Below are 15,243 nucleotides of genomic sequence, written 5' to 3' on the forward strand. Positions count from 1 at the left end.
ATGGCTTGTCCATAGTTTTTACAATGCATATGAGGTACTGTCGGCCCACATTTTAATTTTTGAAGTATAGAAAATGAAGGCAATATCAAAGCAAGTAGGATCAGAGGAAAAACAAAAACCAGACTTGGAGACAGATTGATAAAATGACAATGACAAGCAATCGGATTCATATTGTTTCATTTTTTTATTTGATGTTCTCTCTGTTCAGGCTTTTACCTCTCACCAGCTCAGAGTGCATGTGCAGAGTGTGACTGCCATCCGATGGGAGCATCACAGCGTGGTTGTGAGAGCCAGACCGGACAGTGTGTGTGTGCCCATCCCTCAGTGGGAGGGCGACGCTGTGACCAGTGTCGTGAGATGTTCTTCGGATTCAACCCTGGCCTGGGCAGGTAACTTGCATAAAGTCAGTCACGCACACATGCACATACACACACACACACACACACACAGATAAACACCATATATGCTGCTTGTAAATCTTGTGAGGCTTTTGTCCATTCATTTCACCACCTGAACATACAGTCCACAAACACACCTAAGAGCACACACACCAGCAGGTGCAGTCTCTGTAAGGACAGTTTACAGATTAGCTTGCAGACATATGACTTACATGAGTTAAGAGCTGCTTTGACCTTTACCGCTCATGTCTCTACCTGCAGGCTATCTCACACACACACACACACACACACACACAGCCACACACAACTTAAACCAAGCATACACAAATGTAGCTGTACACGTTACATCCTGTGCAATACTCACACACACACACGTACGTTCCGCTCAACAGGGTGTCATAGCAGATAGATGAACCACAAACTGTTTGGCTAGTGGTGTGTGTGTGTGTGTGTGTGTGTGTGTGTGTGTGTGTGTGTGTGTGTGTGTGTGTGTGTGTGTGTGTGTGTGTGTGTGTGTGTGTGTGTGTGTGTGTGTGTGTGTGTGTGTGTGTGTGTGTGTGTGTGTGTGTGTGTGTGTGTGTGTCTGTTTGCTGACCTTGCCCGATAGCTGTATTCCCCTGTGTTCAGGCTGTGACTGAGATCTCCTCACAGCAGAGAGGGATGGGAAGATGGAGGGGATGGGGGGGGGGGACAATAAAGAGTTTACTTTACAAAGAGGTTAAGGAAGGAAGCACTGTGAAGAAAAGAGTGGAATAATTAAAATATGGGAGGAAAAATATGGATGGGATAAAGAAAAGCAGAGAAAACGATAGGAAAAGACGTTCAGAGGCAAAGCTCTTGTGAAATGCATGCATTAATGAAGCCTATGCCTGACTTTTTGGGCCTTATGCAGCAACCGTCTCTTATATTTTCTCTACATTTTTAGTTAAAAGAAAAATGAAGAGAACCCAACTCCAGATGCAGGTTCTGAACCATTCAAATCTGCTCTGACCTAGGTTTGCTGAATTTTGAACTTGATCATAAATTGGGGGCGTGTGGCAGATTGTTTATTATTAGCATAGGTAACGCCCCCCTAACACTATATAAGGGCAGGTGTTGTGCCATGTGCAAATAGTAGACATTTCCAATAATTGACGAAATACCATCAAAGAAAGGCTGTGAAATTGAGGTACTGTTAAATATACTTAAACAAAGTCAAATTGTGATTTTTGCAGAGCGTGAGTGCTGATGATACAGTTAAATCAATATCATAAGCTGAACGCATGCAATATCAACCAAGGATTTTTACAGTCTTATTTGGGATTGGTGGACCAATGGTACTTCTTTAGCCCACACATTTAATAATCCAATCATTATAATTACTCGAAACATATAATATTCTAAATTTGATCATATGATACTCATGCATTTGTTTACATACCTCAAATTTAAAACGTATACCTCCTTGTATTTATGTATTTTTTTCCGTTTATTACATTTATTTATGTAATAATACCTACTTTATAAAGAGAAGAGCAAAAATAAGAAAACATTGGTGCAATCCAGGAATCAATGGGTACTCACAAAGTGCAAAACAAAATCATGGATACAACCAAACCCCCCCCCCCCTCTCTCTCTCTCTCTCTCTCTCTCTCTCTCTCTCTCTCTCTCTCTCTCTCTCTCTCTCTCTCTCTCTCTCTCGCTGCCTTCTTTTATTCACTTTATCCTTTCTTGTTTTCTTTCATTGTGCTGGAAAAATGACAAATAAAGTCTTGGGTTATTACTGCTGAATGCTTTCCTCGTGCCCGGAGTCGCTCCATAATAAGGATTACTTCATCTAAATATCATCAAGTAATTTATCCTCTCCCTTCAATCAATAGGCTTTAAACAAATGGGTTTACACACACACACACACACACCTACACACACACACACACACACACACACACACACACACACACAGACAAATTGATGTGTGAGCAGTTGGCTTGTGTTGTTGTCCTGTGTCTCTATGTGTATCCATGGAGAACCGGGTCAGAAAAATGCTGACCGCTGTTAACTTCATCACAGGGAAATATGATGATAAGTCTGTCTGGAGGGATTAGATATTGGCACATACACACACATTCACTTACACACATAATTTTATTACAAGGGATTACATATGTAATACTCTAAAACCCACAGTAACTGAAGGTTTCTTCTGTTGGCACCTAAACATCTCTGAAAGTCATTTAAAGTTACTACATGACTCAATGTCATTGTGACAATATTATGTTACTTTGCACACAATTCCCTGCATGTCACTGTTAAGTGCTGGTGTGTATACGCATGCTGTATCTCACTTAATACATACAAATGACTCTCTCTTCCACACACAGATTGTACATTGAGGCTGATGAAAAAGGAGGGAATGGGTGTGATGTTGGTGTTTTCCTTCTCCTTGGGAATGGAGTGAAGGTCGAGTCACTATGGCATATGGGTGTATTTGTATCTGTGTGTTTTTGTGTGGTTGTGTGTGTGTGTGTGTGTGTGTGTGTGTTTGAGCACCAGTTGACAGGACAAATTTGCGGCTCGTTAAGAGGCTGTGGCTTTTCACACAGCAATAAAGGAGGTGTAGCTGTGTGTGTGTGTGTGTGTGTGTGTGTGTGTGTGTGAGAGAGAGAGAGACAGAGCATGCAAGCAAAGTTAGTGTAAGAAAGAAAAACACACGGTGTTTGTGTGAGACAGTAATAGGGTTTATACAGTGTTACTCTCTATGTCGGTGTAGTGTGTGTGTGAGTGTGAGCCAAGCATCTTCCAACATGCACATGTGACCATGTGACCATTTGTGTGTGCATGTGACTGTGTGTAAAGGTGTGAGATGGCTGGCCGGATGATCACCCACTGCCCAGCCCCAGTGAGGGTAACACCACACTGGTGACCCAGACACATACACCGTCAGACACACACACACACACACACACACACACACATAGAGATTTTGACAACTCTGAGGGGGAATGCATCTTCTGTCAAGTTAGTTTCACAGCCAAGGCATGATTATGGGTGGGATAGGCTGCAGTGAGGGTCTCCCTCACAGTGTTGACTTTATGAACTTCTAGGAAACTATTATTTTACAACTACACAATCAAACAGTATGTCAATGACAGCATCTGTGTGGTGATTGACTTACAAACACACATATACAGTATATGTGTAATCGAAGCTATTCAAGATACAATTTCTCATTCAAACGGTGTCTAAGTCCTTTTGATGTTGTTTTCAATCTGTTAGCTGTAGTTATGAAGGAAAATTGTGGACTGTACTAAACGTCTTCATAATCTTTCTTTTTTTTACTTGACCAGATGCCAGCCTTGTGCATGTGAGCCGGTGGGCAGTGTCAATGGTTCATGTCATCCAGACTCAGGAGTCTGTGTGTGTAAGCTGCTGGTAACTGGAGACCAGTGTGATGCGTGTCAACCTGGAGCGAGTCATTTGAACCCTGAGAGCCACTTTGGCTGCAGTAAAGGTCTGTTTTACATGCTTACACATACATACACACGCACACAAGAGCAAATCCACACATACACTGACTTAAAGGCTAGTTGTGTAATTATAAACCGTTTGCTCCTGTATAATTACATAATTGAATCTGTTTAGTCTTTATGTATCATTGTTGCTCTCTTTTACTATTTCTGTCTGTGCAGCACCCTCCCAGCAACCTGCACCAGTAGGTTTCGCTCTCAGTTATTCCTCATTTCGTCTCTCTTGGCATCCGCCTGACTCCCCGAACTCAAACAGACTCAACTACACACTCGTCAGGGATGGACAGTCAGTGCATAGCATCCAGAGTCACTATCCTTTCAGTAGGTATCCACTCAGGTTCAAACAACTTTAATCTCCTTTTATTTCAAAAAACACATGAAACAAACGCATCCGTCCTACTTCCCCGGTTTCTTTTAGGCCCTGAATCATTTGAAGACACCGCTTTGTTTCCCTATACCAACTACTCTTACTGGCTTGTAACGGCTAATGTGGCCGGTGCGACAATAAGTGCATCAGCCTCATACCAAACTTTGGGTGCACCGCCAGAAGTAGAACAGCTCCATTTAAACCTTGTAGGACGACCCGGTCCAACCACTGCAAGCTTTGACTGGAGCACGCCACCAAATGATACAGGCCCAGTGGAAAGGTGAGTAAGAAGAGAGAGGAGAGGAGGGTTTAAAAGGCAGAGGACCCTGGACCGAAGTCAAAAGATTCGGTTTATGCTGTGATTCTGACTGAAGCTGACCGCCGACGAGATTGTAATGATCAATGTAAATCATTTATCTTATACCATGTGCATGTGCTAAAAGTAGCCAACTAGACTGAGTGACCCATTGAAGGCCCTCTTGGAGATGCAATTTCTAACAAAACATTCAGAATTGTTAATCCCTTCAAGCAAGACAGTCAAATGAAATTGAGGTGAAGGGGACTTAGAAAGCTTCAGGCCATATCCACACTAGGCCGTGTCTCGTTGGATGCAGAGTTGTCAAATAGAACAGATCTCCGTCCACACGGGAGTTTTCAGCATTAGTGGAGCATCCACACGGCAGCCTTCGAAGGCGGACAGCACGTGACCATTAACGTACACTGGGCATGCGCGTGATGGTGTAAACAGGAAGTGGATTGCTTGCTTAGTTTAAAAAAAACATGACAGAGTAATAAAGTAGTCTTTAATAATGAAAGGTTGTATTTGATACTTAAGATCTTCCTCTATAAACTCAAACAGACACAGTTCATGGAAAGTTTTAGAAGTTTTATTTTTTCAGACGTAGTAAAAGACGTAAACTCCGGCGTGGTGTGGCTGCTCAGTGTAAACATAGGAAAACTGGACTAGTGTGGATATAGCCTTAGTTAGGTTGAATGTGTTGGTGATTAAAGGAGAAAAGAGTGATGGAGAACCTCAGATATAGAGAACAACCAAGTGAAGGACTTTTGGAAGCCGGAGGAAAGAGTGGGAAAACATATTGAAAATAAAATGAAGTAGGAAAGGAAAACTGTTTATTTGACTCAAACTGTTTCCCTGAGGCTACAGGAATAGAACATGGGCAATTTGAGAGAAAAGGGTTGTCCGTTTGGAGATGGGAGTATCAATAAGTGGTATACTACAGTGGGTTTCTTCAGGAGGTTGTGATGAATGGGAAGAGATGGAGGATTGACATATGAATGGGAAGGATCAGTTAAGTTTGAAGGTGGAGAGAGAAACATGGAAAGATTTTAAACAGGATGGGTCGATTAGCACTTTCAATTATTTATATATTTTAAAGATTATTTTGTGAGCATTTTTGCTTCCAATCTATGGCACAAACAGGAAATGAAGTAGAGAGGGATGACCTGCAACAGAAGCCAGGACCTCTGAATTGCTGCCTACTATTCAAACCATTGACATTGCAGTTGACATGGTACACGTCTTAGCCTCTAGGTCCCTGTGACGTCCCAGCACTAGTTTATAACTGACCCACAATGTAAAACCGTCCCAGTGACCTAGTGGAGTTATAGCGAGAGATGAAATGAAGAAAAGAGGATTTGATCATCACATCTCTCACAGGTTTGGCCTGTCATCCATGGAGTCCAGTGGAGCAGAGCCTGTCATTCACTACACAGGCCTATCGACAGAGGCTGTGGCAAGCGGTCTGAAGCCCTTCACCCAATACACTGCAACACTGGAGGTATGTGGGGCAAACAGCTGCCAGTGTTTTTACTCTTTTAAAAACTTGTATTTATTGGATTATGATAGAAATGTGAAACAACTGTATCTTCAGAATCATATAACAAGTATGCTTGAGCCACACAAATGATGAAAATGACAAAATCCTAACCTTGTCGACAGGCGTGCTCCTCCGGTGGGTGCACTTCTACCCCACCGTTGTCTCTTCTGACAGCCTCTGCCCCCCCACAAAACCAGCCCCCACCCAGAGTCACTGCTGCGGGACCTCATACACTGCATGCTTCCTGGGAGCCCCCCAGTCAGCCAAATGGTAGGACCCCAAACATACACATGCATACTGCACAGCTCATGTAACACAGAGAACTACAGAAAAAACATACACAAACTGTACACACATCACACATCCATGCACTAAAAATGCACGTTTTTATTCGAAGTATATTCAAATTACATATTATAACAGACATTTACATAATTAGCGTTCATGTCAGAATGAATAATCACACACACACACTAACATGAAACGCTTGCCTAGTGGCATGACTTTTAGGCTTGTGTCACTGAAGAAGTATGAGAAGCAACTAACAACACAACACATACACTGAAGTACGCACTGAACTGGAACTGCCTTTGGTAAATCCAGAGAGCTTTGTAATGGCTCTAAGGCTCAATGTCATACAAAGCCCTGTAACCTGGCATTTTCTCTCTGCTTGTGTCTCATTTTTTTCTCTCTCTCTCTCTGTTAATCTTTTTCACTGTCATTCTAAGTCTTGTTTTAAGGGTTTCTCTGTGTCGCCTTCCTCCGCGTTATATGTCATTAATTCATTGTTGATATAGATTTCAACTGGACACTGCTTTAATCTCAGTCCTCACCTGTACACCTCCACCTTCTTCCATCTAGGTTTTTTCCTTGACTTGGCCAAACCTGTCATCTTTTCTTGAATCAGCTGAGGTAGTCGCAACTATAGTCATGGTTATTTCGAGCTATTTAGAAAACTAAGGGTTGAATGATCCTTTTGATGTATGTGGTCGTATGTGAAAATAAAGAGAAACTGAAGAAGAGATTGGTTGAAGAGATGATTTTAAATGCAACTCAACAGTGCATCAGCCAACACCAATTTTCTTTATTTTTCTTTAAATGGGGGTAAAAGCACAGTGTTTGCCTGGTTAGCATTATTGCCTCGACCTTCTCTGTTGTGATTTGTAATTGTGGATTATCTCGACGGTAGTGCGATCGACGGTTCATCTGCTTTCAGCTTTTCATTACTATCTCTTCTGGACTTTTCTCCATGGTGCCTTTGACATGGTATAAATTAATTTAGGAATTGAAACATCAAAGATAGAAAAAATATCACGACTGCTCTACTTGCTCTATTAATATATCATTATCAGTGGATGCTGATGTTGTGTGGACTTTTCGAGAAACAGATATAAAGACAGAAATGGTAAGATAAATAATTTGATATATGTATTCAAGGAAGTAAGGATTGTCAACAGTTCAGAAAAGTTACCAAGAATGTTAACAGAGTATTTTTGGAGCCTAAAGGTAGTTTACAGCAGGCTGCAACCCCCGATTCTGAAATCGCATGAGGCGACTCTACTGGATGCAAAAAAGTCGATGAGAAAATGACCCTATACCTCTCGCTTTATTTATTACCTCATTAAACATTGTAAGCATGAGTTTATGGTCTCTATCGCTAAGTCTTCTTCAATACAGCATGATGTTCATTTAGTAAGATATGTTCCCATTAAAAGTAAAAAATAAACAATAAAGCAGGCCAGGCTTTAGGGTGTGCTACCTTGTGATTGACAGGTTGCCACCGTGGCATCATTCTGTTTGGGTTTTGTCCGCATTTAGTCTTAGTTTTAATCTGTGGTTTACAGCCACAAGTATTCAAATCAACGAATGAACGACGATATGCACTTTATTGATGTCAGAGTGGTGAGAAAGGGAATAGAGAGGGCATGGTAAAGAGCGGTTCCACGTTAAGCTTCTCTATATTATTTTATTTTATTTGTATTTTGTACTTATAACAGCATTTGGACACTCATCTATTCCATAGTGGGTCTGTAAGTCTCTTATTGTGTTTTGGTGCTGCCTGCTTTGTCCTCATCCTAAACCAGCTCTGTCATTTTCCTATTAACAAGTGGACTAGAGCATGAGCGATTAGGACAATAGCCTGGCTTCCACCAGAGAGCTAAACAGGACTAGCCAGGACTTAGTCATTATCAGCCTGTTTTCTACTACAGGGCCAAACGCTGGCCAGGGCTTTCTCGTTATTTGTGGTGTTAGATTTTTGGCAAAAAAACATCAATGTAGTAAAGACAATTTACGGATTTTAGCATCGGGTTGCCAACAGGGATGAGAATTACGCAGGACTGCAGCTTCTAACACACACTTGATGCTTTGACTCTTTCATTATAAACAGGCTGAATTGGCACTTTAAATTCGATTTTAAAAATAAAGGGTTGAGTTTGGATAAAAAAATAAAACGGGTGCAGTGTTTCCCAAACAATTCCTGGAGCTGCAATTGTCGCTTCCCTTATTTGATTTCAGAAATAACTGTTTAGTGTTGTTGTAGTCATAAGTATTAATCTTTTGCATACTTTTTTACTATTTTACTTTCTGTACAGGTGTTATCACAAGGAACGAGGTTTTCCTTCGTGGACCAATGGAATCACAGAATCCTTCAAGCCCAGCTGTTGAGAAGCGAGTGTTTGTCAGCACTGGTTGGCTTGATCCAAGTGTTTCCCGAGAAGAACAGCTTACCAATAGGAGCTCAGTCTCGCCCCCTGACAGCAGTGCCGTTGTAGGAGATCTGCAGGCGTTTTCCACCTATCAGATGAGAGTTGTGAGCATCAATATGGCAGGAAGTGCCACGTCCGGCTGGACCACAGCACGCACCATGGAGGGAGGTTTGTATAGCTCCTGATCATAGTTACATGAAGCTTTCATGCATTCTTTTGTTATTCAGTCTTGGTGTGTAGCCAGGGCCCAAAAGGGCCAAGTTAAGTCCATTTACTTTTAATATTTAAGTTTAAGTTCTATGTAGGTTGATATTTTAATTAATCTTAAAGTGATTACACACCAGACAAAGTCAGACGACTTTAAATAGAAGTTATGGCCTAAATGGTCAACAACACGGCTTGTGAATGCTGTGGTGTTGACCTTTTATAGTTTATAGATATTGTAGTCCACCAGATGCTGATTTATCTAATACAAAATTAAAAGTATTAAATTAAAATAATACATGCATTTGCCGAAAGAAATGTAGTGAAAAGAAAGAGGGAGGAAATAAGAACTGTGTGGGGGGGAGGGGAATCTCATTAAGGTATTTGAATTTCAAATAGATGATATGGCTCATTAGCAATGTTCCCTCTAAGCTGCGCGCTTGAGCAATCGCGCACTGCTCGCACATTCTCAGCGCACAAGAAAATCTATGCAGCGCATAAAATAAAATTCAACATAAACGTATTAATTAATATCTAATATTAGTCCTAATCTTATCTAATCAATTAAACCAATAATAATAATAATAATAATTTTGTTTTCTGTACTATTTTGCAACGTAACTCAGTGAGTGACAGGTGTCCAGCCAATGATACGATTCGGTTCACTTACGCTACGCAGCCAATCATAGCATTGACACTATTGCCCTGCCCATTCGCGCCGTGCAGGTTAGCTAGCTAACAACAGTGCGGCGGAGTTACGAGACGCAAATGCTAACTCCTTATCATGGCGAAACGAACGGGCAGCGACACATCCACTCACCAAGCCATTGGAAAAAAGAAATGTGGTTCTTTTAAGCTTCCAGTGCAGATTGTGAAAGAGGATTCAGTTTAATGAATCGTATCAAAACAGCATCCAGAAATCGTCTTGAAGTGGCACATTTGGACCAGCTGATGCACATAAAGTCAAAGCAAGAAGCAGACGAAGCCATCAACCTGGACAAAGTGTACAACCATTGGAGAAGTGAGAAGGACAGACGTGAAAAATAAGGTACAATTTAAGTCAGATTTGTGCATATTCTAGTGACATTTATTAAGATTTTTTACTTATGGATATTAATCATTAAATTATGTTACTACTAGATAATTTATGGGTAGTAGAAATGATAATAAAAAACTGAGTAATTACATATTTTACAGACAGAGTTACAGGAATTTACACTGTAACACAAGCTACAGCACACGTCATTGTGCAAAATGTGAATGTGTTTTAATGTGAACAAAATGTTATGCCTGAAAGGTGTATATGTATCATTTCTTCCAGAACAGGACCTCACACAGGCCAAAGCAAGACTCTTCCCATGGCCAAGCAGGACTGTCACATAAAACATACTACACATCTCATGAACAACAAGATTTTTGTCTTTTTCCTTTAAAGTTTGTCAAATCACTTATATTAAAAGTAAACTAGTGAAAATTGCTGCTGTAATTTGATTCTTTTAATAAGCCATGTAACTTGCTATGATCCAAGGTTTTGAACAAGTGTGATACTGGTGTGTGGCCACAGCGTGCACATCTGATGTTGCTCACAGTGGTCCTCAGTGTGCTCAGGGAGCTTGTGTGTATGCCCAGACACATGAAAAATTAGAGGGAACATTGCTCATTAGGCCCAAACGATTGCCTCCAACATCACTCTCAGCTATGTGTCTGGATAACAAGCATATGATAACACCATTTTCAATGTGAAGTGTGTGTTTGTGCACGTGCATGCGCTGTGTCAGAAAGAAAGAATATGATTGTGGTTATGTCTACCATGAATCACATTTCACAGCGTATTTCACAGCTAGATGCCATCAACAGCAGAATAAAAGAATCTTTCTCTTTAATCTGTCATGTAATAGTGGCTATCACAACCGTAGAATTATGGAATGCTTCAATCCATTAAATCCACATAATATCCACGAAGTCTCGAATTTTAAATGTATCTCTTTGTGTCTAAATAAGTATTTTAATTTTAATTGACGCATTGCAAAAGGTTCATTTTAATAGTAATAGGTGGCTGTCAAAGAAAGACTTACCATAAATGATTGAGGAATCAACAACAGTGTTAAACATATACATTTCAGAGATTAACAAAGTGTCATCTGCACATATAATCTAAGAGAACTGATTTTTCAACAGTCAAAAAGTGAATTTCTTATTGGAAGCTAATCTAAATAGATAATAATTTGAGTGATATTCTTAGTTTCTCAGTTCGTACCTGTATAATAACCCTGTTGCTATTTTGGCTGTGCTGATCAATATTTACACACACAGTGTCGTGAATGCAGCCAAGGGCACTCTGGTGGCTCGAAGAAAAGGCACATTATTATGAGTTCATAATGTTAGAAATAGATATCAGCTAACCTAACCTGCTAGTCTAGCCTTGGTAACAAAAAATCCATGGATGTATAAAGAAAACTGGATGCAGTGTTGAAGGCTCAGTGACACATGGAGCCAAACAAGTTCAACTTCCGTCAATAAATTAGCTGTATTTTCAGCATCAGTGGACCCATAGAGCAAGCCCACAAGCGTTTCCTTTAACCGGCCTCAGCCTGCTCACATGAACAGCAGTTCATTTGTTACTCTGGATTTGGATGTTAATGCATTTTACAACATTTAGAACATAATCATTTAAATAAGGGACTCTTACTGTGAAGTTGATTAACCTTTAAAAAATTTGAGACCTCTCTTTCCCAATGTAAGTCATTTTGGGCCCAATGGCATCACGTGACGGACCAAGAAGTTAAAATTCCATCATTTGGCCACTATGTCAAATTGCCATTTTTATGAATCACTGCTTTTGTTGGCAAGATCCGCCCTGCGTAGCATTCAAGCGCTAGGATTGGCCAGGTTCCCAATGCTCGCCGAATTACTGGTAACCCGATTAGTTTGGGTCCTTGCTATGCCCCAACCACTGGGCTATCATGACCCTAACTAGTCAAGCTCAACGCCTAACATCAACCAATTGTCTCTTTCTCAACCAGCTACGCAGGGCGGGTCTTGCCAAGAAAAGCATTGGGATTCATAATTGCGCATCAAATTGGCTCAAAGCCTGGCGCTCTTCCTAGATGCTTGCTAGAATCTCTAGTATTTGATGGCCTCGTGATTCCGCTGTAGCTGAATAAAAGCTGTATAAAAGTTACGAGTTATCTAAACTTACAGAATTTACTGCTTAAGTCACTTGGGGGAGACTATTTACACTTCAGTTGGCAGTCCTGAAGTGAGCGATTACAGTTATTTTATTTACTGCAGCTTCAGGGTTAGGTATTAGCTAATTGAATTCATGCATGAGATTAGCATTAACTTAACTGAACAAAAACATCGAAGAAAATGTTACCTTATTGTACATTGTGAATAGTATGACTTTAAATTGGTGGCTGTTAATAAAGCTGTGTAAACAACTTAGAAATTAGTAAGTTATAGCATAATAGATAAATGCATTAGCATTAATGCATTAGCTTTAGCTAACTGTATTTAGGGGCTGGTACTTTGCGTTACCCTCTACCCCCTTTTATGTATTCTCAAAATGTTCAAAAATATATGCCTATATTCACTGATTTGTTACATTTTTCAACATTACTTATGGCTTTCTTCAACAGATTTCTGTGATATCTCACGTATAAATATGCATTAATAATGTGTTATTGACTAGTTCAACACGAATGAATGGCTAACTGTGGTGTGTGATATGTGTGTATTTCATGCACAGTCCCAGAGTTGATGACTCCTCCAGAAGTGTCTGCACTGTCATCCACCAGTCTCAAGGTTTCATGGAGTACTGCTGAGGGTCCAGGGATCATTGCCAGAGGACTGGTCACAGAATTTCGGGTCAACTTGCTCAATGAACAGACCAACAATGCCTATGCTCCTCCGGTTATTAGTCAGGTGACATACGGACACACTTTCCCTTGCACATAATTAGCAGGACAACTATAAAACCTTCAGTTGAGTGAAAACTGTGCTTTTTGCTAAAAGTCGAGGTAAACAGGGTTTTCATACAGTTTTTCTGTTCTTGGTAAATGCTTTTTTATTACCTCATCCTCAGTACACCTGATGTTTCACCATGCTTTTCCTGTGTAGAAAATATTCTGACCTGCACTAAAGTTTTGGAAGCACAGTGTGAATAAATATGTAATTGACCCAAACACTTTGAACTGGCCAGGCAATTCAATACAATTTGATCTGATTTGATATGTCAGGCATTCTTTATTGAAAGCACTGATATCTTAGCAGATGGTCACAATTATTATACAATTAATCGTGCAGCTACTACATCGTTGGGTGTGTGTGTGTGTACCAAATGAATAAACTGAGTATGATGCCGGTTTCTTGCCTCCTCTTTTCTTCCCCATAAAGTAAAACATAAATTGTCACACGTTTTAATTCCCTCTTTGTCCCACTTTTTCAGGTCTTACATCGGGTGGGACCATCGTCACAGCCTGTTCATTTAGTGAAAGGACTGAAGCCTTACCATGTGTACAACTTCACTGTTACACTCTGTACAAAGACAGGTTGCATTTCCAGTCTGCCAAGCACAGGGCGGACCCTACCAGCAGGTAAAACAAAAAGATATGCACACAAACACACATAATTGCAGACAAAACTTCACAACAGTAATCAGCTTCGTAGAAAATAGGTTCAAAGACATGGAAATGCTGATAGAGCCAATATTTTATAAAATGCCATACAGTATATAGATAGATAAGTTCAGTCAAATACAAACTGTGTGCAGTAGTGAATCATTAAAGTGCGTGGTATTCTCTTCATAACAACTGCAACACAGGCTTCTGACACAATGCACAGTCTGTCATCGGGTACTTGAGCGGCGACAACATTGGTCGTGTTTTAACCAGAGGGGATATTCATGGCGCTCGGCAGTAAAAACAATCTACTGTTAATTACAAGGAGAAAAATGTGGCGTAGCACACACTTCCTGCTAGCCATGAATCAAACACACACAGAGTTACAGAAACACACATGCAGTCTCTCTCTCTTAGATTTATAACCATTATGGAAGTAGAATGAATTAGCTGTGTTTAATAACTCGGGCACACATCTATGGGACTGAGATGAGCACTAATTGATCAGTGCAGGATGACATGCATTCACGTAATTTGTATTCAACGTCTTTATCTGTCGGTTCCTTTCTGAGTGTGTTGCTTTCTCACTTTTTCACTCAATCTACCATTCACTTCTATCTCTTCCTGGCACTTTCACTGAAACACAAAATAGCACATGGCAGCAGACAAACATGAATCACTCTGCGATACAAATATTGTGCACACACACACACACACTTCTGACCCTCCAACACACTTTCCATCTGTTCACTCGTGGTCTCTACTCATGCTGCTCATTTTATGTCTTTTTGGGTTTTGAATTTCTTTTGTTTATCCCTTTAAGTGAATAGACGATTGGTGCGCTGAGTGGTTGTGAAAAAAGCCTTTTATCTATAAATACTTGCTCAGGGATTTGGGCTTTTGAACGTACTCTAAACAGCTACATCTGCTGCCATAGAGAATATTTTCATTTCACACAATTCTCAAAAAGTCCTTCCTTGTGTTTATTTTGATGAATGATACTTCCTATTGTAATCGGTGGAGTTTTTAAATGCATTTTTAATGGCTACATCTGTTGACACACTGACTATGTTTATTTCAAGTGATTCCAAAGACTTTTCTTGACTGTAATACAGTACAGTACAATATGGCTTATTGTACCCAGTTGACTTTTTGAATGTATTTTTAACAGCCACATCTGTTGCCACCATTTTGTTTCATCCAACGCCAAAGATGTCCCTTGTTTCAACTATAGGAAATGATAATAGCATATGCCGTTTAGCAGATTTTTTTTATATGCATAGCGTGTGCCACTTCATTGGGTGTTGAGCTTCTGTTGTAGCTCCACACCTCAGAGCACTTTTTCTCATTCAGTTTTAAATCATCTTGAGTGTTCACAGAAAATATATAATAATAGTTTTTGCGCATAATCTAAGCTATCAGAAGGTGCAAACCCCCTTAGGCTATTCCAACAGTTTTTCCTCTGTAACCTATCAACATTAGGGAGCAGATGAGCTTTAACCATGAGATGAAAGAAAGCATTGCCTTCCATTTATTCTTTTTTTTCTTGTCCATTTTTTCGACAGTTATTTAAGTTTTAGACAACCATATTTTAAACCTTGCT

At 40.2% G+C, this 15,243-nt stretch overlaps 1 protein-coding gene across 1 annotated transcript in view; it reads left to right on the plus strand.

The window, feature by feature from the left end:
• The window catches only part of ush2a (Usher syndrome 2A (autosomal recessive, mild)), a gene marked incomplete at its 3' end in the record, with an annotated part of 192,630 nt that overhangs the window by 45,210 nt on the left and 132,177 nt on the right, over positions 1 to 15,243 (plus strand). The window contains exons 18-26 of the mRNA XM_079292633.1: positions 209 to 389; positions 3,725 to 3,888; positions 4,067 to 4,225; positions 4,323 to 4,551; positions 5,950 to 6,070; positions 6,232 to 6,379; positions 8,704 to 8,985; positions 12,770 to 12,945; positions 13,469 to 13,616. Of these exons, the coding sequence (XP_079148759.1) occupies positions 209 to 389; positions 3,725 to 3,888; positions 4,067 to 4,225; positions 4,323 to 4,551; positions 5,950 to 6,070; positions 6,232 to 6,379; positions 8,704 to 8,985; positions 12,770 to 12,945; positions 13,469 to 13,616 (1,608 nt within the window). The remainder of the gene's footprint in view (positions 1 to 208; positions 390 to 3,724; positions 3,889 to 4,066; positions 4,226 to 4,322; positions 4,552 to 5,949; positions 6,071 to 6,231; positions 6,380 to 8,703; positions 8,986 to 12,769; positions 12,946 to 13,468; positions 13,617 to 15,243) is intronic.

The sequence above is a fragment of the Melanostigma gelatinosum genome, assembly GCF_949748355.1.
Source record: "Melanostigma gelatinosum genome assembly, chromosome: 2".
Taxonomy (NCBI): domain Eukaryota; kingdom Metazoa; phylum Chordata; class Actinopteri; order Perciformes; family Zoarcidae; genus Melanostigma; species Melanostigma gelatinosum.